This window comes from Aphis gossypii, chromosome 3, assembly GCF_020184175.1.
Source record: "Aphis gossypii isolate Hap1 chromosome 3, ASM2018417v2, whole genome shotgun sequence".
NCBI classification, from domain to species: Eukaryota; Metazoa; Arthropoda; class Insecta; order Hemiptera; family Aphididae; genus Aphis; species Aphis gossypii.
The window spans coordinates 10,027,216-10,054,316 of NC_065532.1; the positions used below are offsets into that span (position 1 = coordinate 10,027,216).

Sequence of the window (27,101 nt, forward strand, 5' to 3'; positions counted from 1 at the left end):
TCAGCTAGTAAGGAATAATAATTTAAATACATTATACAGCGATAAATAAAAGAAAAAGTAAATAAGTAGCTAAATTTTAACGTGCACTGTAGGAAAAATCCAAAAATAAACTAACATTATAAAATACAATTTTTTATTTTTTATTAACTTTATAAACAACTTGTTAATAAAAAGTATGAGTATTGTGCTTTATATTGTGAACAAAACATGTAAAAAAAATAAACGCACTTCTCTTGATATGTTCATCATTGACCAATGATATGATTATAAAAATTTGAACTTTTAAAAATAAATAGTTTACAAAAATAACACAACCCCCAAAAATATCCCATTTAAAATAAATAGTATATCAAACAAAACAAGTTTACAATTCATCGTGCTGTAGTTTGAATGACTCTAAAATGTTTAAACGAACACTTAAGTCTGCTTTCTTTTCTTGAGTCATTGAACCCTTAAGCACGTTGTTGATACGAATAGTTTCTGTTTGGAAAAACTCGTCACCCTTTTCCAAAGCTTTCCTCATACTCTTCACATACATCTCGGCTGACTTTTGCTTTTGCTTACCCTCACTGATGTCCCATAGTTTCTCAGCTCTCAGCAATATTTCTTTGCGTTTGTCCACTGATTTTTCCCTGGCGAATTCTGATGCTAAGCCATCAAACTTCTCTAATGTACCTGGAAGTCCAATGTACAAGATTTCTTTGCTGTGTTTGACAACAAACTTTTGTAACTTTTCCTGATTGAAATCTTCATCGTTATACACATACGGCTCTGACTGGCCGTTCACAAACAGTTTTACGACTGGGTAATCTTTTTTTGATACACCATACCTTAATTATTATAAACAATGAATAAGTACAGTAATTTTTATCAACAGATGAATCTATCAAACCTGATGGCCAAATCTTCATTGTCTTTATCTCCATAATCTTTCACCGGTACTTCAGCCACGAGCAAATCTTCTACCGACTGATAGGCAGAACCTAATTTTACGTACTCTTCGTGTTTTTCGCCGTATGGATACGACACGTCGAATTTGACGATTGATACTTTAAATTTTGAAAGGACCTAATGACAGAGAAACTATAGCTAAACACTGGTGTATAATGGTCGATGCTGTTCAAAAATCAGCAACGAACAACGCATCTGCCAAAAATTTAAAGTCGTTCATGTATGTTTACCTTGTCGAAAGTCAACGAGTCTAACGAAACTACACCTTTGGATTGTGTAGCACGACACGCGCTAAAAAACAACACGAATACCGACAGGGTCTGTAAAAAAAGCATTTTATCAAAGCAGAACATGGATGAGCGTTCGGTTTACGAATACCAGACTTAATACTGTAATTAGGTATGTTTCAAACGTGTGATTTATGACGAAATCACATCAGAACGTATTATCATTAATAGTAATAACTTATATTACAACTATTCGTATTTTTTTACAATAACTGAATAACGTTCATTCAATGTCGTTACTTAATTACTTGTTACGTCTCGTATTCTTGTTTGACCACGTATAATATTAAACAATAATATTATTATCATTAATGCCGTTGTTGTTACCACTCGCCGGTCCACATCGACCGAGGTACTATTGTGATACAAATCCTTTCGGAGATAACTGTTTAATCAACAATATTATTTTGATATTTGATGGTCTGGTACCGTTTGAATTGTTGAAAACACCGCTCGACGTGCGGAATTGAACTATGAACAACTAGACGACTTAACACAGGTTAAGAGTTATTTGGGTAGAATTATCGTGTGTCGTCTGTTTGCGCAGAGTTTTAACGTTTAGAACGCCTTGTCGGTGAGAACGAAATCTGTCAATCCGGCGACGATGATTCTATTTTATTGCTTTCAGACGATCTCGGCACCATGTCAGACGATTCGTCGTCCGAAGACGAAATCACAAAGCGGATACTCAAAGACTCAATCGATACTGAACTACTCACCAACGACTTGTACAGCGACAGCCCCAGCAAAAAACAACCTGACCAAATTAAAAGTTAGCATGTTATATTTTCTTTTTTTAAGTAACTTATAGAAACTCGTCATATTAGACATGAGCCAACAACTATGGTTTCGAACTGGAAAGAATAAAAAAAAAACAATATTGTTTGTTTACCTCGACTCAAAATTGATTTTTTTTAATCTAAAAATTTAGCTACAATCATGTATATTTTATGTATTATTAGCAAATATGTTTTAAAAGAAATTAATTTAAAGATTTTATTTCAACTCATAATATTTTCTTATGAATTTAGATGTTTTCTTATTCTAATGTTATAATTAATCTAGTTAATAGAATATATGAATAGTTAAGAACTTTAAAACAGATTACAAATTTCACGAATTTCGATTTTACCTTTTGAGAAGTTATTTGAGAAAAAATAAAAATTTAAAAATTTCTATATTTTCATTTATGGACATGCCTGTAGATGCTGAGCAAACACCTCTATGAAACATCTCTTACATATGTATTTCCAACACTTGATTTCAATTAAATGAATAAATATTTATATAATACCACTTAAATTATTATTAACAATAATATGTTTAGAAATGTAAATGTACCTATTTAATAATAAAAATAATGTTAATATCTTAAGTAATTAACTGTATATACAACAAATATTCCTAGTTATTCTAAGTACCTTAATTAATAAATAAAACAATATATTGCTATTATTCATATCATTAATTATATTATAATGTTTCCTTTTTTATTTTAGATGTTAATAGTGTACAAATGAAACCATCTCTCAGAAATATCATTGAAGATGATGCACATAATCATAATTTTATCAAGGTGACTCCGGAATTTCAAGAATATGTTGGTAAAAGCTTATTCAAACATTTAGAAAGGTAATATATTATAGTCTCTAAACATAATATAATATCTTATGTCATTCTATCAGTATATTTACATCAAAATAAACATATTGAGTGGATTTGACACTATTAAGCATTAAATCAATTTGAAATAAATTTTTATTATGTTTTATTCATAGCTATAAAAGCCTTTTAATTATTGATTTAACATTTTAAATATGTGTTTTTACTCTATTTGTAGGTTAGAGTATGAGTGTAATTATTAATTTATATTTTTAGAAGGTATTATGTGTACTCATTAGAGTAAAAACTACAAAAAGATGTGTGCAGTCGGCGTGTTAGGAAACTAAAAAACCTCCACACTAGTATTTAGTACCTACACATTTTCAAATTTATTTTATTGAACTTTTTATTTTTATAAGTAATCACATTATTGAAGTTGAAAAAAGATGATTCTGAACAAGTTATATGACATGAAACTAACAAAATAGTTGTTGGTATCTTGTATAATTTTTTTTTAAATGTATTTAATATCTTGAAAATACTAAATTTTAATTTTCTTATTTCTTCATTGTTTCTCATATATGCTAAACTCCTAAAATGTTATTACTGAGCTTTGTGTTTATTATAATATATTTAATCTTATAATATAATTTTTTTTAGCCAAATAATTGAAAAAAAACCAAAACATAAAAAATATAAAGTAAACAATACGGACGAAACGATAGGTATTCATTTATTCAATGGATCGCCTAAATTATTCAACTCTTCATTTGATGAACCAAAAATTGCTGTAAAGAGAAAACGTCATATTAAAAACACCAGTGATGAACTCATATTACAGCGTGCTTCTGAAATGGCCGTGTCACCTGAATGGATATTAAACAAAGATGCTATTCAAGGTTGGGAAAAAGTGACCAAAGGAAAAGTTATGAAAGTTAAAAGTAACCGTGAAGGTACATTTGATATAATCAATGATGAAATTTAGAGGCGTAATCGTAGCTCCTAGAAAAATATATTAATGTGAAGATCCATTTTAACTAAATACCGTGGTGTATTTTGTAAAATATTTTACTACCTACTAGTATATTACCACTAACTACTTCTTAAAAGATCCTTTTTTACTATGTTTAAACATTTGTAACAATAATGTGCCAATATGTTGTAGTAGTATACTAGTATACTTCTAACTATATTGTAATTACAATTATATGATAGTAATGACAGATCTATGTCTTATTGCTCAAGTCTGAATGATACGTCACTAATTTAATGTTGAATTAAAATTCATGTATTTATAAAAATCTATGTTGGATTTGACCACAAAAAGATATCTACCAAAGGATATTTATATGTACAGTCATAATCTATGTTATACAACATTTTAATACTTATTTTGAAAATTTCAAATTATTCGCTGTACCTTATGATAAGTACATACCCCTATGTTTTTGTTTTTATTTAATAAAAACTGAATTATTTTTTGTCATATGTATATAAAAGTAGTCACTTTTTGAACAAACTATGTAACTCACCTAAAGTTGCCAATTTTTAATTTGGAAAATACCAGCCCAAGGGCCAAGGGTATCAAAAAAAAGGTCATGAATAGTGCTGGAATTTTAAAACATAATAAGCTACTAAAAAATCACACAATTGTTTTAAAAAATAAATAAAAAAATATATTTATTTTTAAAAAAGACAAAAATAAGAGTGACCAAAAATTAACACCAACTAGTTATAAAAATTAATAAAAACAATTTGAAAAATTAATTTAAATTTAAAAGAAGAAGTATTTACCATGTATTTCCCTAGATTTGCGGTAGTGAAACTGACTATTGTCCGACAGAATAGTTTTATTCGTAGAAAACGAACTCACTACATCCACTAAAGTGATCGATTTATTATGATACATACAAGAGGTTTCAAATTACAAAACTAAATCTTAAATTTTGAAACGACCGATATCGATGTTATAGGCAAACTGTCCGTATGGGTACTGCAGGCTGTATGTAGATCGATAATCTATACTTTAATAAATTTAATTAACGACCCGATAACGAAAATTATAATAATCCAATTTTCGCATTCTGGTTTTTCCAATTCTTATTAATACTTTTTTTATTACCATAGCCATATTTTAATCTATGCCATAGCATAATAAACATATAAAAAATTGCAGGTGGAATAATTAAGTAAAAAAGCAAAAATAAATTGGTTTATTTTGAATCAGAATGACGTGAAACGAATTGATGTATAAAAATTAAATTTATTATATATATTATATAAAAAAAGAAGCATAATATGCTTTAAAATCCTAGCCCTAATCATAAATGTCCGCTAATTTAATATGACATAATGTAAAAATAATAAAATAAAGGTAAATATTAAATAGGTAAATTATACATTTTTAAAAGTATATTTAACGGTATTTTTCACAGCATTTAATACATTTTTTTCATCTTTTATTTCTTCAATAAACTCTGAACAATTATAATATGTTACAACTAATTTGTCTTTAACAGTTTCAAACGATTGCGTTAGTCCATCCACAAACTATTCGTGTGGCTAAAAACGCGTTTAAAAATGCATTGCCACACGGCACCGAAAATAATTTATTTAATATTTTTTAATTGTGCTGTAGATGATCGGTAAAATGTTATTCGTTTTTCTGAGCTAGTGAATTCTGTTATTTATAATATCATTTTTTGGTAATAACTTTATTAAATTAAACTCTTCATACAGGTTCATCTCTATTTACATGAACCTTAATTAATTTTGCCAGATCGAGTAAATCTGTTACTTTAGGGGGACTTTTTTCCGTTTACCCGAAATACGTGAATAAATGGAAATGCCGACTTTTTATAGGTCGGTGATAGGTTAATGCCGGTAACAGACTTTTTAAGTCTATAGAAGTGAGAAATCGGCAACCCCAAATTCATCCATTACACAAAACACAATATAAATATTTAAACTTTTAAAATATAATAACCAATATTAAATTTAATCATATAGGTATTTGACCAAATTTTGTATAAATATTATTTATAAATATTCCTACAAATGTTATAGTTGTATAATACTATCTATAATAGTGTAAATCAGTTCAAAGTGACTTGAAGGAAATTTGTGTTGTGCAATATTCATTTAACATCTTAAAATAATCAAATGACTTTTGTAAGATGATAGAAATCGTAAATTTGTAATTAGAAGTCTGAAGTGGTGTAGAACTTCAATAATTTTTTTTAGTAAAAGACGTATTAATAACATAATAATGCATGTCGCAGCATTTTATTTCATAATTAGTTTCATCTTCCAGATTAGGAAATACACTGTGGTTGTGAAAGTTATTTTATTCATACTTGTGTCAATTTGCATTCTTATAAACTAATCATGTATTTGCAGATACGTACAATTTTGATTGCTTAATGTCTTTCTATCTTTTAAGCCAATTAATTATATTAGTTATCTTGAACGTATAAAAAAATAATCAATATCTACGCCATGAATTGACAAATCACGTTCACAATTATTATCACAAGATTTTGCTTATTTATTTATTGGATTATAAATTATGACTACAAGACATACCTAATTCAAATGTTATAAAAACTCGAATAACTTATTCGGTGAGACCTTGAGCCAGAGAGAGAAAACAAGTAATACGCTGACATCTTCTTAATAGAATCTATGGTCATAAAAAATAATTGGAAAATATGGTACATACAATTATTTTTTAAATTACAAGCTAAAAAATTCATACCTATATATATATATACTTACAATTAGAGTTATAAGAAAACAATAAATTTCTCTCTAGATTTTGAGCTCAGTGGTAGCGATAAATGTATTGACTTTCAAACTTCACCATAATGTCTGTATTTGTATTAATTTATTGTAAATGTGATAAGTGGTTAAAAAAAGTTCTTCGATTTTCTGCTTTGGGGGTAGTTTCTGATAGCAAATTGTATGTTGTAGGTACTTTAAAAAGGTCAACATCAAAAATCCAAAATTTTTTTTATGATACAAATATTTATTAGAAGGCGATACTTACCTTGGTTACTGATAAATTGGTCCACCTTCGCTCTGTATCGTTTTTATCGTGTACCTACAATGATTTATCATTAAGTTAACACTTGTGTACCTAACCTACTCGGTTACTCAATGATGAGGTATAATTGACACCTTACTTTGTCCAATTAAACAGTTAAGTATACCCATTTGACGATATTTTTTTTATTATTGAAAAAATGGGAGATGGTATTTTGCGCCAATTTTATTACTTGTAATTTGCGCCACGAATAGGTACATTTAAGTATATATGTAATTTGCGCCAAAATATAAAAATATAACATGTATTTTGTGCCACGAAAGAATGAGGGGGGGGGGTTGTTTTTGACGCAAATTACATACGCCTGAAAAAATAAATGCCTATATCTCCTAATGTGGTCATTAGTAGGTCTCAACTTATTAGGATATGATTAAACACCGCAGAGAGAAGATTTAGCTTTTATTCAATAGATAGGTAGGTATTCAGATTTTATGGTATAAAATATTATGTAATAGATAACAAGGCAAATTAATAAAAATTTGAACCAAAAGTTCTAAAATTTTAGATTTATAAGAGATGAAAGATTAAAGAAAAACAGTTTATTTTTTAATTTAAAATAATTAATGGTAAATATTAATTATGGAAGCATATTATTATGGTTGACTTATGGATTTCTGTGGTTGCTGAAAAATTATTGAAAAGTCATAACATTGTTAAGTGGCTACGAAGTGGCACAAAACAATAGAACATACAATAAATAAAGGTATTATGTACCTATTCTTAAATACTTATTCAAACAATACTATGGAAATTACGAAGTACTTAAAAATGAATCCTTCTACTGCAATTTGAATTCCTTCTACTAATATTTTTATCATTGATTATAAGTAGGTAGGTACTGAAATATCTATATAATATTGTATTACAATGATATATTTTATAACCATATATGCCAGCATTAAGTAATAAGTATACATTAATTGTGAATATATTATTTTTTCTGAAGATTGTTTTTTATCGAGTTAATGTGATTTTATGTAATCAAAACAAAAGACTTCAAGTTTTTGCGTTATCGCAATAATCTTATAGAATATACCTAGATATGAACGGATCAAATGAACTAATTATTTTTAGTTTTTATAATCGATAGATATAAGACTTTAACGACAAATTGAACGCATAACATATCAAAAGTCTCAATGATTAATATCACCATCTCGTTATACCTACTTATAATGCTGCTTTAAACAGGTAAGCACTTCTAAAACCGTCGTTATATCACGTGTAGGGAAATTAAACGTGGGCACGGACACGTAGTTGAGAGATGATCAAAAAGGATCGAGTCCTTGTTATATATATATATATGATAATCAGCTTCTTGTATAGGAACAGCGTCGCAGTTCTAATTTAATTTAGATACGACATAGGTAATGTAGAGATTTGGGGCGGTAAACGTGTGATCACGTGGCTCAAATATTTGTATATAATTATTATATTAACCATCTCATATAATAATGCACTTATATATGGGTCATAGGTTGTCGATGACTTTCGATTGAATTTAATATCAATGAATATTATCAATGATTAGTTTTCTCTATTGTCTGGTGGTTTTAATTGGAGAGTACCTTCCTATATCGATATTGTTGATATTAATTTATGCTTATTTAGGTATCAGGTACCAATAGTACCATACAAATGTACAATTTTAACTAGATACTTAGTATACCAAAGCGTGGTCTATGATCATGATTCAGACACTTGAATCATAACAACCGACAAAAGTATGATACCTCAGACCTCAGTTTATCAATAGTTTTGCACATATACTTATGAGTGAACTAATCACGCCCACAACATCTTAATAAGTAATAACTAATAATTATGTATGTCTCTACACAAAATACTTTAAAATTATTATTTTAAAGTATTTGCGCTTAAAATCAGGGGTTATCGTGTTGTCAGGGGGTACCTATAGCGAAAAAATGTATTATATTATTATCAGTAAACGGTAGGTAGGTACCTATTTGGAAAGGATAAGTTCGTAACGTTTCAAGTTTATTTTCAAATTTACGGCCAACATGTGAATGTGAATAAAATTGATATTTTTAAGGAATTTAAATGAATACTAGATCGTTCAGATACAATTTATATTTTATTTGCTCATACTAAATTTTTACCTATTTATTGTTAACACATAATTGTAGGTATCACCCTATCAGAATGAGAGAAAATGAAAACGATTAAAAAGCATAATTCAATTCCATAAATAATTATACAAACTTACCATCAAACACATCACACTGGCCAAACTAAACCAACTTAAGTCCAGAAAATTCCTAAAAAATTTATTAACGATGTAACAAGCACTCGTATAGAGGAAAACGCATATTATAAATTTTTTCAATAACATATACTTAGTAAAATTATCGGCCACAAGATGTGTCTGACTTCCTGTGCTCATGCCATGCCGCAGCGAGTTGCAAGAAGAGATAGACAGGAAGCGTCATACCTGGAAGCTGTGAGTAACTTAAGAACGCAGTTCTCCGTCATGATTGAAGAGATTGCGGGCCGGAAAGAAGCCCTTGAAAAGGACAGGCAGGCACGGGAACAAAGACTGAAACATTTTTAACGACTATTAATTAAGTAGATAAGCTGTGCACCGAAGATGAAAGTTAGGAGATTAGAGCCCCTGTGTTTTGTTGTACATTTTTTTTCTATTTATGTTGTTAAAGATTGTTCTTTTTTTTATCAATAAACGATGGCGGTGGCTCGACAGCAATATGCAAGTAGTCCCCGAGCCACCGCCGGTTCAAACTGAAAAAAAAGACCTATAGCAAAATCATTGTCAACTAACGCAATACAATTAATTTACTATTTAACCCTGAAACTCTCTCAACGCAGTTCAATAAAATGTATTCCCATTTCCCATCATAAATCAACTTTCAGTATAATAAAATAACATTATGAAGCATTTTAGCTGTTTTAATCCTAATAAAAAAAAAGATATAACTTATTAAAAATTATAATTTGACAACATAAACATTGAACTTTATAAAAACTTAACAAACTTTTTTTTTTAAAAGGTAGAAAAATGGATAATGCTCTGCTGTAAAATATATGTCAAGTGGGTTATTGTAATATAGATGAGTTAGATTTAAATTTAATGATACATCATTGAGTATTGACCATTGTTGACAAAAAATGATTTTGAATGGAGACGATCTCTCAGCTTGTATCCCTATATAAGTATATTTCATGATATTTTATTTGATATAATTATTAAAGTAATTTATTTTACCGTAAATAATAAAGGTACTATTAGTAGGTTGAGTTAATTTTTTCTAAAAACAATACTTTTTTAAATGTCATTAAATGAATACAATAGTATTGAATACATTAAAATTTTAAAAAAGTTTCAAAATACTTATAGATAATATTTTTAAATTTTAACAGATTATACGTAAAATATCGTTATTCCTCGTTTAAATATCTTGTTTTGTCTAAATGTAAACTTAATATTTCTATGAAAAAAATTGTGCTTGTATATTTTTAAGATTTTTTTTACTACAGAATGAACTCCTTGTGATAAAACCTATAACAAATTTACAATATTTGGCTATAAGAATCGAATATTTTATTAATTTTATAATTATAAAACTATTTGTAAATGGTCATGATTTTAAAAAATGTTATCAAAGTTTAAACATCAAAATATTATAAATAAAAATTATGCAAATGCATCTTTAATAAAACAGCTATAATAACAACTTATGAAAAACCTTGTTAACAGTTTTCAAGCTTTTTTTATCTAATGAAAAATATTTCACCAACATTTATAAAAAAAAAAAATGTAAAAATTTTTAATAAGTAGGTACCTATGTTAGTTGTTATTTTTTCCAAAAATATTTTGAGAAGAAATAATTATTTTACGGGTGAATATCAGATATTGTAAACATTTTAACTTGAAATGCTGAATAAAAATTAATTTGACTCCGATAGATTTTTTTTTTATTTATAAGTTTAAAACAAATAGAGAACCTTGTATTTAATTTTTAAATCTAAGATAATATAAAAATAAAAATTTTCATGAATTTCCAACTAAAAAATAATTAATTTTTGCGATTTTTATAAATTTTATCTAAATTCTAACCCTTATAAATTAAAAATAGCATTTTATAAGTTAATTAATTGTTACTGTAAAATTGATTTAACTAAACAACAAAAACGAAAAAATACACATAAAAATGTAATTATCATAACGTTTTATTTAGAAAAATATTAAATTCAAAATTATTTAGCTGCCAATATATATCCACAATAATTACTATTCGTTTTAATGCAGATATTGTTTGGGGTCGCAAGCCGCAACCATAGGAATAGAGACAATATTATATGAAAGAATATAATTATTATTATTTATTACTAAAACAGTAATAATAATAAATTCATAAGGATATAAGACATAACAATTAAGCTATTATAATAAAAGGTATTTTTTTCACAACAAAAAATTAACTGATTGAAAACGTTTAATTGTAATGCGTATAGATATACTTGAAAATTATCAAAGGTAGGTACTTATAATTTATTAATATTATAAAATCGGTATAGGTACCTTCCTACCTATAGATTTGATAAAAACATGATCAGAATGAATGACCGGTTCATGATTCAAACACAAGTGTATAGTTGCCTGCAAACAATCAAACTAATAAGGTTCAAGCCTCGATCAATTATTGGAAAACTCAAACTCAAACCTACTCGTTGATTCATTTGGTGTTTATAATATAATTATTCTGTTCGCATAATTCAAATTTAAAGGTAAATACAATTATTTTTAATTAATAGTTTATTATATTATTAAAAACTATACCTATATTTTATCAAATTTTTACGATTTGCAATAATAATGCTATTTGGTTAAATAATTTGATTGTATCATTACATCGATAATGGGTAGTATGTATATAATACATATTGAAAATAGGCTCGATTATAATCCATCACCTATTTATTTATCAGGTATTTTTTATTTATAACTAACAAAAATATAAGAAAAGTTAATGCATTATGCATATCAATTACATTGTATTCAACGCTCCTAGTAGATATCTAAAATAGTACCTTGTTCCCATAATATTACCTAATACGTATTGTAAGAAAATGATTTTAAAAATTGTAAAATTACCATAGTTGCTGATTATCCATTATTAAAATTCTCGCTGTCTTACAGTAGTCCATTATACGGTTATATTTATGCTGTTAATTCTAATTTCCTTGTGTTATCTTATTGTATTCATTGATTCTATGAAAATATAAATGCACCTTTGGGCCTTGTGCCCGTTATATAATAATAAATAAATAAATAATATTTACTGTGGCTTAAGTAAATATCAATTGCAGTACCTATAATTGGTTAGATTTGGTTGTAAAATTAAGACAATTAGGAAAAGGATGGAGAATCTACATAATTCGGTTTTTTTCATATAATTTAACCTACTGTTTTTACTCTTTTAATTTTATATTAATTCCACTGGAATTGTACTGGAGATCCGTTAATGGACAATACCTAATCACAACCCCAAAAAACGTTGCCAATAACGTAATTTAATATGCCATATGCTTACTACATACAACTTTCGTACGAATTATCTGCATGTACATATTTTTTTAAACTTTAAAATCCACACTCCACGATTCATAACTACAGTAATGTATTTTATGTTTTGTTTTTAATGTTTTCGTTAAGGAAGAATAATATGACACAATATTTATCACATTTTCAATGACTATTACTGCCGAGAATAACTTAAAATATCCTTCCTCTAAAATTAGTAAAAACTTACTATTGTGACAGTCATTTAGAGGATGACCACTCACATTTGCAGTTACATGTAATTGATACTGTAGTATCCGTCTTACAAACAAGTCGCATAGCAAATTTACATCATTTTTTTGAATCACGCGTTAATTTTGTATTATTTAATATTTTGTTATCACGATGAAGAAAACAAATGTAGGTGTAGCGCCCTATTAATGTTTTCATATTTAACTCCCACCCTAGAAATAGTCTTTTTAAATTCACGATAAACACATTTTAAATAAGTGCGCCTATATTGTACTAGTTTTGAAATACCTAATACCTATATATTTTTTTTAATTTGATTCACGTCAGTATAAATATTTGTACTTAAAAATACAATAATATAAAATCAGAAATTTGTTTTCATTAAAATTGTTATTCCTTTGCGATTGTTGATGACGTAAAATGCTATAATACATTCGTCATTACTCGTGTACAGTCTCATTATTGTAGATCATGTTGTTGCCGTATTATATTAATGCCTTGTCTGGCAAGTGGCAGGTGGTTGTACAATAATATTAATGGCTAATTAGTACAAATATATAGAATATTATTATAACGCAGTAGGTATAAAAGTATACATGCCTATATAAACCTGTCAAACAAAATAAACAGAAAATCTAGAGAACAAAGGCCGATCAGATTAGATTAGATATTTATTTAAAACTTAACATAATTATAGAGTTATAATATCTCAATTCAATATCATTAAATTTTATAACAAACATAAAAATCGGGTTGTCTCATTATAAACTATTGGTAAGGAAAATAATAATTAAAGTTCTATTAAATGTTAAATGTTAGGTTTTATCCCGTTTATTTTTCAATACAATATGTACCAACACTTTGTGTAATATAATTTATTGTGAAATATTTATACATAACGCGCTTGCAAGTTGCAAATAAACCTACTTGTTTAGAATAACTGTTGAAACCAATAATCAAGCTATTATTAAACGCAGAATACTTTATATAATTATTGTTAATGTGATGACACAAATATAATATTTCGTACTACATATTATAGCAATAATGACCTCGATCATCACTAAGTAGAGCTTTTGTCTGAATGCTCATTGTTTTATAGGACTAAAGTTTAAAAAAAAACCCTGTCGAAAATTATTGTAAAGTTTACTTGAGGTATATACAAATTTCACTGCATTAAAACCTCTTTATAGTTTATTCAATGAAGTCTCTATAAGACGGAAATTTTTTTACTACGGAAAATGTCAATAGGTCCGGTTAAAATGCAGTAGTGAAATTGACCTCTTTATAATGGAAAACTACTTATAATGGAAAAATGTGTTGGTCCCAAGCGTTTTCGTTATAGAGAGGTTTAACTTTATATTATTATAGACACCTATTATGTATTGAACCTCAAAATATATTTTAATGTTTTTATCGTTATTATTTTGAGCACTAATTGTTGGTCCTATACAATATTGTATGTTTTTAATGATGTAAGTATCTATTCTTATTCATAAAATAATACATTTGAATTTTACAGAATTATTGTTAACTTGTATCATACTTTAAAACTATTAACTTTGGAAAATTATCCGATACATACAATATTGTATTACAAATTATAAGCATTTAAATGTAAATTGAGCAATACGATTTATTGTCTTACTTGGTACTAATATATATATTAAATAAATATGCAATTATTTTTTTTTATTGGGAATGTTTTCTAAAATCATAATTATGCTTGGGTATCTAAATCACTACATCGCAATTACAATGAAAAAAAATAGCCAAAAAACTTAGAGCGTATTCGGATAATTCTAATTTGATATTGGCTCAATGATATCACACAATAAGACGTATAGAACATTTAATTTTGTATTTTTATTAAATAAAACATAGATTATCTATTATTATTTATTAGTAATTGCCAATTTGTATTTTGTTCACGCACTGTACCTACAGGATACAGTAGTATAAACAATTAATCTATAAACCCATATATTATATAAGAGTATACATATATCTAACTCTATATGTTTTATAATTTTGTAATACCACAGCTTCAAAACAAAATCATGATTATAAAAAGTTCAAAGATCAAAAATTATAGTATAGTTGGCAATTACAATATAATTAACGTAGTGAAAAAAAATACTTAGTACCCAGCTCATGTTTTTTCTTCGTATTTTCTTCAAAACCAACGTTATATCATAATAATTAGTGTTTAGTATAGGTATTTATAGTATAATATCTATTATGAAATTCAGTTATGGCCTCGTGGAAATCGGTATCTAGTGCAGAAGTATTTCAGTAGTTCACAGCTTAAATAAAACATGAACTTACCTATAGGTATACTTATTAACTATATAAATAATAGTTCCAAAGATATTTATAATTTTATGTGAACACGATTTTGTCGATATTCAAATTTATCTTCTATTTATAATATAATATAAACGAGTATAATTTTTAAACTTTTAATATAACTACCAAAATTATTATATACTATTATTAAATAATTCTGATCATTGTAACTGTATGTGTGTAATTTAAAATGTAAATGCATCGAATATCTATAAACTAGTGTTGTGAGGAGGGTACCTATCTAATTATTTTTGGACCGGTTTTTTTATACAATTTGATGGAATATAATATACCCACTCAAATCAAGGTACATGTTTTCAAATTTCCATTCGTCAAATATAAATAAAGAATTGTAACTGTTGCAAGAAGTAAACTCATTATGTTGTATCTCAAAAACTTCGAATCTTATTGAAATTACTTTAGTGTAATAAAGTAGTTACAAGGAGATTTAAATTCAGTTTCAGGTATAAAACTAATGACGTTCTGCATATCTAACAAAAATAGTTTGTACATACTTACCTACCCTTCATAATATACTCTCCACTTTTAAGATTTCTTAGCTAGCTTATAATTACTAACAATAATAGCTGCTATATAGACTATTTAGTATTTAATATATCTTAATATCTATAGTTTATAGTTTCAGTTTATTATATTATGTTCGTTTAGACTTATATTTCTAGTTTGAGCTTTTCCCCGAAAATATTTGGTATCCCAATTTCTTTAGCCGTTTATCGTTGTTTATGCCTACGCGTAGTATTACACGATCTACACACTTATTATAGTAACTCTATTACTGAATATCCACAATATAATAAAATAATAAAATACACAATTATTAATTTTAAAATAAAAATACCTAAACTAATTAGGATTTAATTTGTAGATTTGATTAATTTGTCAAATTATAAACATAAGAATAGGTACTGGAGAGAAACACTGGAAAATTGTCCAAGAATATAACAAAGGATCATTGATATCTTTCGATACTGTAGCCTGATGTCCATTAGCGCAGTTGTAGCAGTACGCCTTATAATTTTTTTTTATAACAACCTAGGTCTCGTACATGTACAGTTAATGGTTTGTTTACGTCCAGTCGCTTATCGCGTTTATTCTAAAGCGTATATACTATATATTGATACATGCGATACATATTTGAAAGTGATGTTAAATTATACGGTAAAATCGCACAAATATCAGAGTGAAAGCCGCAACTCGTTTTAGTTGAGAATTATATATATTTACCTACCTATATTGATAAGGTTAATTATATGCTGAAAAGTAAGAAAACGCACTGGCGTATACCTACAATTATACTATACGAATCGTCGAGGCTTTGGTGAGTTTTGAATTTAGATCCGACTGTATATATTTTTGCAAAATATACAGGACGATTCTTTCAACACAAATCGGTCTGTATATATTATTATCTCTACACATCTAGACAATATTTATATGGACATGTAATTAATAAATTAGTTTAGCATTAAAGGTATGATCCGAGACTTATAAAGCACTTCTCGACACTTTAAGTATTCAAGTAAATGGGTAGCGTGGACTTTTGATTTTCGAACAGTTACTGCGATACCTAACTATAAGCATTATATGTAATAATAAAGTACTAAGTACTGGCGACTTTTAAATGGATTCGGGTTTTTCATTCAAAATTGTCAACGAGTCGTTATGGTGATTAAAAACATGAGTTATATTAACATAATATTATAATGTATAGTACCAACGACGTCGCGTTAAGAGAACCGCTCTGTATATCTTTATGTGTCTAATGTTTATATATAGATAAATACACTCATATTATTGATAAATTCCTCGAGCCCGCTTTTTATATAGGTACTACGATCGAGACAGTGATGACGGTAAAACGATTCACCTCAAACGTGCAACTATCTACTCATCGAATTATAGTTATTTATTTATATGATTATATGCGTATCGATAAACACTGCAGTATGGTCACTATACACTATACTATGGTCACTATAGTATAATGTATACCCAGTTACAAATTTTCGCGACTTCGGTAAACTTCGGGTTAGATTCACTAGTTCACCCGGACGGCAGTGTAATAATGTAGAAAAAGGTTTACTATTTGTAAATGTAACACTGTAAGACTTTGAAGAAGTGAAAATGTGAGTGTATTTATTTTTATTTAGTGTTTATTTTGAATCATTTATAAAGAAAATCTTGAAAATCGTGTAATTCGTCAAATATTCTATGTCAATAATAGTGTGGTGATTCGTTTAAACAATAATAAGGTATATGAATATCGTGAGCAACAACATTTTCCATCAACGTGATAATTTTATGTATAGTTTGAGGCCTATCTATACACACATTTGATGACTAGTTAAGCTTCAGTGTGAAATGAAGCGTGCACCGATAAATATGGAATATCAGAAGAAATTTTTTAGACTAATACACCTCATTTTGTGGACATAGAATAAAATGGTGGAATAATTGGTCTTTTCTAGTTGACTTCAATTTTTCAAAGGAAGATAGATATAAGATACAAAATTATTGAGCGAATGACTTTGTAGGTACACAATATAATTTTAATTACGCTATCGACTATCATGTACTATCAATCTATACTGGATGATTCTTTTTATAAGAGACATACAAATACATATTTTTTACTTAATCTGAAGTCATTAAAAAACAAAAGCAGTATCTCGTTAAATAATTGTTCCACTATTCCGCTCATACAAACTTTTAATATATTTTATAAATTATATAATTAAATAAATACCATAATGTATATAATTTTTTTATACGTCGAAATTTACTCAGAAAAATATCATGCTTCAAAATAAGAAGTTAAAAACATATCTATCTTGGGGTAAAAAAAGAAAAGAAACCACTGCAAAATTGTATCAAAAATAACAAAATATATATAATTAGTTTTTAAAATTTAGTTGTTTAGTAAATAATGATTTAAATTTATGTGAAAAAAAATTTTAAAACGTTATTAAAATAATAATAGTGTCTTGATAAAATAGAAGTTCGTCGTACCTCCTGTATCAACTGGAGAAAAAAATAACAAGTGGGGTAACGCACCTCATGGAGGTGGGACGCGCCCAGACAGGTACGGATGCCGTATAAAAAACGCGCTCTTTCCTATACGGAAACTACAATATTATCATTATCATACTAGTGCATGCCATCGTCCACAAAATATAATATTATATTTACGCGCTATCCATATCCAGACATAATCTTATATACTATCGTATCTCGCGACAGTAAGGTACCCCGCACTGTAGTGCTGTTCGATGCTCGTATATAGTCTCTAACTCCCCGCAGGCGACTCTGATTAATAACATTTTAAATTCGGGTGATCTGACACATGATGGTATAAACTCGGATATACCAAATGGTAAAAACTCTAGTGTTTATAATGTATTAAAATAATATGTGTATGTGACGTACTTACTTGTGCAGGTGTTGGTATGGAACGTGTCGGTCAGCAGCAACAGTGCGTCAAGAGAAGAGAGGATTCGACCGCGGTGATGGACTACGATGACGACGAACGACAACAGCCGATGCCGTGGCCGACGAAGAGGCCGTGCAGCCGAGCGACAATACAAGTGCAAGTGCAGCGGCCTCTGCACCAACAGAACGACGACTGCAATAACTCGACCGTGGACGCCATAAGGGGCTACTGCCGGAAGCGGAACATGCCATTGGACGTGTATCGACCGGTGATGCACCAGGATGCCGATCGGTGCGGCGGCAGCAAGTTCCGGCTGACCGATTTGATCAGCGAGCTGCACAGGGTATTCGCAGAGGACCGCGTCAACGTCGAGTACGTACAGTACCTGATGGAGTCTTACCGAAGCGACCCAGCCGAGTGGCTCAAGTACGCCAAGTTCAACAAATTCCGGTATACCAGGAACTTGGTGGACGCTGGCAACGGCAAGTTCAACCTGATGGTGTTGTGCTGGGGAGAGGGTGACGGTTCGTCCATACACAACCACCCGGAGTCAGACTGCATAATGAAAATCCTCGCCGGGCAGCTGACTGAAGTGAGATTTGCGTGGCCCGAAACGTCCACCGCCAACGACGACGAAAACGAAGAAGACGACCGACAGCTCCAGCCCATGTGTGAAATAGGACGAACGATCCTGGAAACGGATGGCGTGTGCCACATAAATGGTAAATAGATAATAACAGAATATATTAATTATAAGTTATAACATATTAATATATAAGTTGCGGGCTAAAAGTTATAGTAATAGATGTTACCGATAACAGATATCGTCATAACTGAGCGAGCAAAGCTTTTGGGGGTTGGGGTATGTCTCTGTCGACGATTTTAGTTTTTTAAACGTCAGATTTTCATAAACAGTAGATTATCACAATGTCCGATGAAAGTATATGATCCACACATCGTATTTTTTGGCTTACCTAAACGATTAAAATCGTTATCACCGAGGCGTTTCTTAAAACCTTAATTACATACTTAATTATATTCGGGTATTTGCTATATGACTGTATAATATAATATCTATTATTATTTAAACAAACGTTATAATATAGTTATGCAAGTATGAAATGTTAACGTTTTGAATGTGTGTGTACAAAGACAAACGAAGGATATAATACACTAAGTATTATATTATAGGTCCAGGGCCCCGCAGATTCATGTATATACTATATAGGTACATTATTTTACGATTGCCATGATTTTTAGCCAATAGTCCACGTACGAACGAAGTGAATACAATCTTATTGTATCCATAATGTATAACCGTTATTTATATACATATCGTTATTAAATATAAATGTATAATAAGATGTATGTATATGGACAATTTCTTTTTTAAATTATATTATTATTTACGTTACAAGGACTTGAAAAATTAATAGATGTTAATTTAAATTTGTGATTTTAATGGAATAAACATATAATCGTGCACATATTTCGATAGTTTATACTTTATAGTGACTAAACTTTATACCATTCTAATAGTTCGTTCGTGGATTTTCACGCCCTAGTCAAAGGTTACCTATAATATAAAATTAATGCTAAGAAAGTATAATTTATACAAAGTGCATTAGACACATAGTGCATATAGATGAGAAATTTAATTTAATATAATATTATAATAATTTGTAAATATACATTAAATATAACTGAGCATAATTCGTCCTTTTAATTCGATCGTTATGAGTAATAGTTGCTCTAAACAGGCTAAACGTAATATATATAAAGTATCGGTTTGAAAGCGTTAAATTTTTAAAAAGTTATAATACCAAGTACAGACATAAAATATCTAAAACGTTTACTTGGATAAGTATGTGTGGACAATAGACATGTAGATAATTCTTTTATTATACATACTTTGAATTTTGAAAATGTTATGATCCCTTCCAACCGTATAGGTACCTATTGTTTTTAAATTTGCAAAGTGCCTATACCTAAACGACTAACTACTGCAAGATATTTAATAGATACACTTCGATTATTCTTAACATTACTCAAAAATCTATAATACCTACACAGCAACCCAAATATATTATTTTATAAACGTCTATATTTTTTAAAGTTTAATAATACAACAGCTTACAAATTATCGGTAACCGCATCCTGCAGACTACAGGCTGTAGATTCTATATGGCTGTATCCTATTTAAATTTTTAATACATTTAAATAATACCTATACTATCACAACTATTGTAGAAAATATGTTATAGGAAATATCTATAATATATAATCACTTGTTAGATGACAATTGTTAATAAAATATTATTATTTTATTTACACTTTCGTTGAGTAGTTATTATAATACTTATATACTGTAGCATTTTGATTACATATCGAACGATCAAATTAAAATGTACATAACAACACCTGTCAGGCACGTAGCCAAGAATATTTCCATCATAAGAGGGCCAATATATTTTGGCCTCTTTTTACTTAGTAACCTCCCCCCATCAACACCACCCTTTCCTTATCACACAATTTGTCTCCATCAATTTAAGATATTTAATAATACAACTTAAGGGGCCGGTTAAGGGCCACCGTTTTTTTCTTAGGAAGCCCAGCTCGCTAAAATCTCTACCTTGGCGACGTGCCTCCGACAATCTAACACCTAGGCAATCATTTAACAGATACTGTCGGTTCGTTGATTTCCGGAAATAAAAATACATGAAATTCTAAACAGATCATTAACATTGTGCGACAAGACTTAACGTTACGACGAATACAATTAATATATACGTATATATTATATTATTATAATACGTATACCTAATATATATAATATATATTTAAGAGCGCAAATATCCATTATACGTAATCAACCGATTATTTTTGACGTTTTTATACACGAATGTTTGAATCGTCTTAAATGTGTAACTATAACGTTTGGGATGTATATTAAGAAAAATATAGTTCGTTCAGAAAACAATATGGTATACACACACATTACACACGCTTTCAGCAGATTACAGCAGCAGCTATATACCTACGCAATGTATTATTGCTGTATAAATATTAACTTTCGATTTCGTTGCTGGCCAAAGCACTATAAGTAATCTCGCACTCGTATCTCGCGAGATAAATTGTGAACAATAAAATCTATAAGACCTATACACCCGTACACTAAACACACACAATGCATGATAGTGTTATTTTTTTCTGTATATATACGACGTCTTAAAGTGCGAATCCGAGTGCTTGCACGGTGTGCATTATAAAATACGAGTGATGCGATTACGGGTATTAATATTATTATATTTTACTCGAACACATGACATACCTCTCGTCGATCGCGTTTTATATTACGCACTTCAGCGTGTCTACGTGTGTAACTGTATGAGTACACGCCAGGCGATGACGCAAAACCGGCAATATCTCTATCTCTTCGACTTGACGTACAATAATCTTTACTTGCACACCGAGAAATGTTCAAGTGTTCAAGCCGTGCATTCATACTTTATAGACACATAAATAAGTACCACGACGTATACAAGTGCAGAAACATATAATAATATAAACATCTCAAAGCTAATATCAATATGATCACTTCAGTTCCAACATATCTCGCGTAACAGTGACGTCTATATGTGTGTATGTGTGTATGTTAGATGCTTGTGTTCGATAAGGGATTAAAAAATTTCCTCTATTTATAGAAGAACCTATCAATACCTATCATTTAGATGGGGAGAAAAAAATATCAAGACATTGATAGTAAAAATCATATTTTTAACAATGAAATACAATTTTTAAAAAATTTTCCAATACATTGTGACTAAAAAAATTTAAGAACCTAAAAGTCACTTTCACAGTTTCAAATTAAAGTTCGATGTACTCGCATATTCGATGTACCTACATTTTACAACTGCATATAATATTTTGTTTGTGATAGTTAAAAAATATTATAAGCTAGATGTAACTTTTTTTTTTTAAATGACATAAAATTAAATAGTTATTAGTTAGACTAAAAACTAATATAAGTTTGACTGCAAATATTTGCATATTTAATGAAATTATATCATTATATCTTACAAAAAAAGCATAATTTATAAACTTTTTCTGCGTGTATATTTAACAATTAATATTATCTTATTATTAAAGAATACTTTCATATACATACCGTTTTCTCCCATGTTTTCCATATGATTTTTGATTTTAGAGTTCTTCTGGTATTTTAATTGAAAATTTTGAAAATATTTTATGTAAATGTACAATAATTGATCTCACTCCTGAACCCTATAATAATTAGTACTGATTAATATACATTTTTTAACAAGAATAAAACTTTCAATTTAGTTTAATCATTCATTTTTATTAATAAAATTAATTAAAAAATTGATCTGTACATTATTTAGATATTTATTAATGATTTGAATTGTATATTTGCATATATTTGTTTTGGTACAATAAGTCCCGGAATCCTATATGTATATAACCGATACTTATAAGTATTTCATTTTATTTTTTCACTTAAAATACTAACCTATGTATTTGTTTTCGAAAGCCGATTCGTAGAAAATGATTTCTCGCTAGTCGCAAATGAAGCTAAAGATCATATTTTATTTTATTTAATGTTCATCCATAAAATAGTACGCATAACAACATTATATAATATTATTTACTCGTGATGTTTGTTGTGATTTTGTTCGATTGTCCGTCGCGACGATGTCCGTCAACCCTGTCTGACTCCATATTATATTATTATATATTTATATCGAAGTTTTACATAGTATAATATATTGGAAATTAACGCAACGCAGTTTTGACTAAAATCGGTGCGCTTGTATAAAAAGAGAAACTCTCTAGTATATTATTATATTATTTCCGATCGAATACTCCGAGTTCAGTGTACCTATACCGATTACTGGGTATATAGGTGTTGTTAGCTACCATCAACCCAAACACGAAAATAACCTAAACAAAAACATCCGAAAACGATACTAGCATTTCACCACAACCGTGCATATTTATAAACTTAATAATATATGAATAACTTACGGCATTAATTATACACATACATGTATCTTATAAACGTAGTTCCGGTCGAACGACTCGCTTTATTTTTATTTTTTACATAATATTAAATTTTATTATTATAATATTCGCACAAAGATGTGTTAAACGAATTCCAAAGAAACCGGTCGACATGACTATATACGTCGTTTATGTGGCAGGTCGGGGACAAATGTTTGACAAAAACCATATACCATTCATATACCATAAACCTTATACCTATTACCTTAGTTTAAAGTCTATGGGCAAGACCGTATATAGGTAGACGTCGTTATAGCGCGTTGATTATGTACGCTCAATTCGTAGAAAAAAGTCTAATACTCTTGTTTACGCGCTATACCTACAGACTCATGAAATATTTTAAATCCCGTTTTTTTCTCCTTGTGATATTCTAAAATTTCAAAGTAAAATCTTCTACGCTTACAATTCGTGTGTAAGATGATCTGATGATCTGTTATTTTCGATTTTCACTATTTCATATTTAATCGTTGGTAATAAACATAAGTAATTTCAAATGATTCGAAAATATTTGAACAACGATTAAGTTGGCACGTCGTTTTTATATTTATATTATAATTTAAAGGGAGCTATAATTGCAATGACTAAAAGCTTTGTATATAATCGATATTCGTATCGAGGAGACATTAATTTTGTCGTATCACTCGTACCCATACTCTTAAAAATAATAACTAACTGTAATTTAATATAATATACTATTATGATTTCCTCCCCATAATATACCTATATAATACACATACGTGCCAAAACTTCCCTAAATACGACCTCAGACGTACAGATGGATGATACTCTGTAAATTTATATTGATATGCAAATTGTATTCCTTGATATTTATTTATTTGTATTATTATTACCTCAGATTCGATGGGTCTGCATCGCGTAGAAAACGCCAGTCATACCGACAAAGCTGTAAGTCTGCACTTGTACTGTCCACCGTTCGAAGAGTGCTCCACGTTCAACCAACACACGGGACACAAGACAACTGCCAAGTCAACGTTTTGGTCCATTTACGGCGAAAAAGTTTCCAAGGTATACCTACTATACTCATTATTTCGTTAATATTTTTTTTTTATAATATATAAATCCACGAGTGCGTAAAATCAGTGTAGGCGTAAGTACCATTACTCCTTAGACTCTTAGAAGCTTCGGCAGTAGGTGACTGTAGACTTCGGTTATGTGATTGTGACACATGATGTCCCCCCATCAGTGAAAATAAAATCCTACCCCTCGTGTCAACACTTAAAAAGATAAAAAGTCATAAATTTACAATCTTTACTAAAATGCAAAAATAAATAACTTAAAGCGAAAGTCAAAAGTCAATTGTGAAATACCTAGTTATGTATTATATACATAGGAAAAAGCATTAAAAAATTAGTTTCAAAGTGTTTGACAAATACTTAAATAAAACTTTAAAAATTGATATATACATACCAACAATATCGCTTGTAAACTGTAGCTCATCTTAGTCCCCTACTCGACTGTATCTCAGATTCTTATTTTTTTTTCTTTTCAGAAACGTGCTGAAGAACAAGTACCCGCAGATGATAATTAAGTTTGAATATAGCAAAAAAAATCAAACATAATATGGGCAATATCTTATATTTTGATTTAGATGACAATTATTAATTATATCTATTATCTATACCACATCACAAGTATTTCTATGATTAATATTGTTATTGTATGCAACATTTTGTATGAAAACGTGTGTCATGTTAGATATAATATAATATTTAAATACATATTTTTATCGGTAAACGATATGTATTTTGCATACTATTTTAATATATTATTATATTTTTTTTAATGTTTTAATTAAATCTATAATTATTGTGTACAGTGAATCTATACTTCTATAGACAACCGTCATAAATATTATATATTTATCACAAATTACATTGTAATTTTTACAGCAATAATATAAGTATACAATACTATACACAATATTATTATTGTGTTATACCATAGGCCAGACATGTAGCTATGCATTCATATTCAAAAAAAAATAAAAAGAATGCGCTCTGTTGTGTATGCACTTTTTAGCTAATTCTACCTACACTTGAGTTGGCTACTAAAAGATCAAAAATGAATATTATAGTTTAGGTCTCAAGAATCGATAGAATTACCTCTTCACCATTTATTTATACTTAATCTTCAACAATAAACAAATCAGTTATACAAATTGACTTAAATATAATACAATTAACTACCAATTAAGTAGTGTGACTACTCAGTACTCAAAGTACTCAAACAAATCAAATAATATTATCATCAAAAACCTTTATTATAACTATTTAAACAACTTAAATATATTTTCGATTATAGTACTCACCCATACTACGATTTGGAAAAACTAGCTGATGTCAGCCTAAGTGTCTTAAATTTGTTTTACATTTTATGCTGTCTCTAATTATTCGCTTCACCTAAATTATTACTTAATATATGAATATTGATTTATATAATATCTAATTCGATAATATTCATAGTTAAAATATTCAACTATGATTTGTTAACCCATAATACCATACATTGTAAGTAAAAATATTTTTTTGAATTTTTATCGTAATAATATTATATCAAAATCATTATTTTCTTTTAATAACGTAATTTTTATATTTTGGATTGTATATACGTAGAAACTATAGTGGCATAGGCATACTTTTAGTGAAGCTTAGCACACTCATAATTTATGTCATTTCGGATTATTATGGTTTTTATTTTATATTAATATGAACAGTACTGTTCAAAATTATTTTATATAGGTACTCGTACGTATAAAACGATATTTATACGAAAGAAACTTGAATATAAATTTATAATCCTCAACGGCTTAGTGATTTTATATTTTAATGGTTTTGTTAAATATAGCAGGACATCCTATTATCCCACCTAAAACCAACACTTACTCGTTATTAAGATCTCAAATCGACAAAATCCCTTTAAAAAAAGACAACATCCTTACCTTATCAATACAGCCGACTTAACGGCGTAAAGTTCCTACGTGAAAAAACTCCAGATAAGTATTACTAGGTAAGTTATCTTATACTTAAGATTATTTCGTGGCGGTACAATGTTGAGGTAAGAGCTTGAAAAATACATACACAAAAGCATTAAATGAGCTTATGAGTTACCAACTCAAGCTAAGGATAAAAGAGTGTATGGTCGTTATATTTACATAAATGAATGAACCATAAACGTTAATCCAATATATACCTAGTCATTAAAATAGCATTTTTTGACTTATTGCATAGAAATATATAAAAGAATTAAAAAACCAGTCACACGCTAGAAATCGATTTTAATGAGTCTTTAAAGTTTTAATTTAGTGGTGTCATTTGAATTTCTTTTTAGTGATGCCGAAATGTATGAATACCTACCAAGTTTCGTTATCATAACAATACATGCAGGGCCGGATTAAGGTTTTTACCGCCCATTGGCTAAAATAAATTTACCACCTAATTTACATAAGTAAAATTTGCTATTTTG

At 28.6% G+C, this 27,101-nt stretch overlaps 3 protein-coding genes and 2 long non-coding RNA genes across 11 annotated transcripts; 2 read left to right on the top strand and 3 right to left on the bottom strand.

Annotated features, from left to right (window-relative positions):
* Positions 1-116: 116 nt before the first annotated feature.
* On the bottom strand, positions 117-1,486 carry LOC114127509 (endoplasmic reticulum resident protein 29). Its single transcript, XM_027991762.2, has 3 exons — positions 1,182-1,486; positions 893-1,068; positions 117-830 (listed from the first exon to the last, which is right to left on the bottom strand). The coding sequence occupies exons 1-3, from the start codon at positions 1,302-1,304 to the stop codon at positions 365-367; spliced, it is 765 nt and encodes a 254-aa protein (XP_027847563.2). The 5' UTR covers positions 1,305-1,486; the 3' UTR covers positions 117-364.
* Positions 1,487-1,506: 20 nt separating this feature from the next.
* LOC114127510 (uncharacterized) lies at positions 1,507-4,143 on the top strand. Of its 3 annotated transcripts, none has more exons than XM_027991763.2 (4): positions 1,507-1,812; positions 1,867-2,010; positions 2,738-2,870; positions 3,501-4,143. In XM_027991763.2, exons 2-4 carry the CDS (start codon positions 1,881-1,883, stop codon positions 3,823-3,825), a joined length of 588 nt encoding a protein of 195 aa, XP_027847564.2. In that variant the 5' UTR covers positions 1,507-1,812; positions 1,867-1,880; the 3' UTR covers positions 3,826-4,143. The 3 variants fall into 3 exon arrangements, with proteins under 3 accessions (XP_027847564.2, XP_050059148.1, XP_027847565.2); XM_050203191.1 differs by having other exon boundaries at positions 1,507-1,808; XM_027991764.2 differs by having other exon boundaries at positions 1,507-1,737.
* A 4,878-nt stretch (positions 4,144-9,021) lies between these two features.
* Positions 9,022-12,880, bottom strand: LOC126550840 (uncharacterized). Of its 3 annotated transcripts, none has more exons than XR_007604872.1 (3): positions 12,735-12,880; positions 9,303-9,502; positions 9,022-9,224 (listed from the first exon to the last, which is right to left on the bottom strand). It is a non-coding gene; the product is annotated as an uncharacterized LOC126550840 (long non-coding RNA). The 3 variants fall into 3 exon arrangements; XR_007604870.1 differs by lacking the exon at positions 12,735-12,880 and adding an exon at positions 11,512-11,592; XR_007604871.1 differs by lacking the exon at positions 12,735-12,880 and adding an exon at positions 11,504-11,589.
* Positions 11,561-25,452, top strand: LOC114127504 (cysteine dioxygenase type 1). Of its 3 annotated transcripts, none has more exons than XM_027991750.2 (4): positions 11,561-11,709; positions 18,545-19,258; positions 24,475-24,644; positions 25,129-25,452. In XM_027991750.2, exons 2-4 carry the CDS (start codon positions 18,553-18,555, stop codon positions 25,165-25,167), a joined length of 915 nt encoding a protein of 304 aa, XP_027847551.2. In that variant the 5' UTR covers positions 11,561-11,709; positions 18,545-18,552; the 3' UTR covers positions 25,168-25,452. The 3 variants fall into 3 exon arrangements, with proteins under 3 accessions (XP_027847551.2, XP_050059145.1, XP_027847552.2); XM_050203188.1 differs by lacking the exon at positions 11,561-11,709 and adding an exon at positions 17,092-17,232; XM_027991751.2 differs by lacking the exon at positions 11,561-11,709 and adding an exon at positions 18,260-18,479.
* On the bottom strand, positions 22,103-23,330 carry LOC126550842 (uncharacterized). Its single transcript, XR_007604876.1, has 3 exons — positions 23,207-23,330; positions 23,068-23,129; positions 22,103-22,820 (listed from the first exon to the last, which is right to left on the bottom strand). It is a non-coding gene; the product is annotated as an uncharacterized LOC126550842 (long non-coding RNA).
* Positions 25,453-27,101: the final 1,649 nt, after the last annotated feature.

What these genes read in the sequence shown, in the direction of transcription:
- LOC114127509 (XM_027991762.2), bottom strand. Translation starts at nt 1,304, where the DNA reads ATGTTCTGCTTTGATAAAATGCTTTTTTTACAGACCCTGTCGGTATTC. An exon ending in ACTCGTTGACTTTCGACAAG is followed by an intron (nt 1,069 to 1,181) that starts GTAAACATACAT and finishes CTCTGTCATTAG; the next exon opens with GTCCTTTCAAAATTTAAAGT. An exon ending in AATGAAGATTTGGCCATCAG is followed by an intron (nt 831 to 892) that starts GTTTGATAGATT and finishes ATAATAATTAAG; the next exon opens with GTATGGTGTATCAAAAAAAG.
- LOC114127510 (XM_027991763.2), top strand. Translation starts at nt 1,881, where the DNA reads ATGTCAGACGATTCGTCGTCCGAAGACGAAATCACAAAGCGGATACTC. An exon ending in ACAACCTGACCAAATTAAAA is followed by an intron (nt 2,011 to 2,737) that starts GTTAGCATGTTA and finishes TTTTTATTTTAG; the next exon opens with ATGTTAATAGTGTACAAATG. An exon ending in TTATTCAAACATTTAGAAAG is followed by an intron (nt 2,871 to 3,500) that starts GTAATATATTAT and finishes AATTTTTTTTAG; the next exon opens with CCAAATAATTGAAAAAAAAC.
- LOC114127504 (XM_027991750.2), top strand. Translation starts at nt 18,553, where the DNA reads ATGGAACGTGTCGGTCAGCAGCAACAGTGCGTCAAGAGAAGAGAGGAT. An exon ending in TGGCGTGTGCCACATAAATG is followed by an intron (nt 19,259 to 24,474) that starts GTAAATAGATAA and finishes TTATTACCTCAG; the next exon opens with ATTCGATGGGTCTGCATCGC. An exon ending in ACGGCGAAAAAGTTTCCAAG is followed by an intron (nt 24,645 to 25,128) that starts GTATACCTACTA and finishes TTTTCTTTTCAG; the next exon opens with AAACGTGCTGAAGAACAAGT.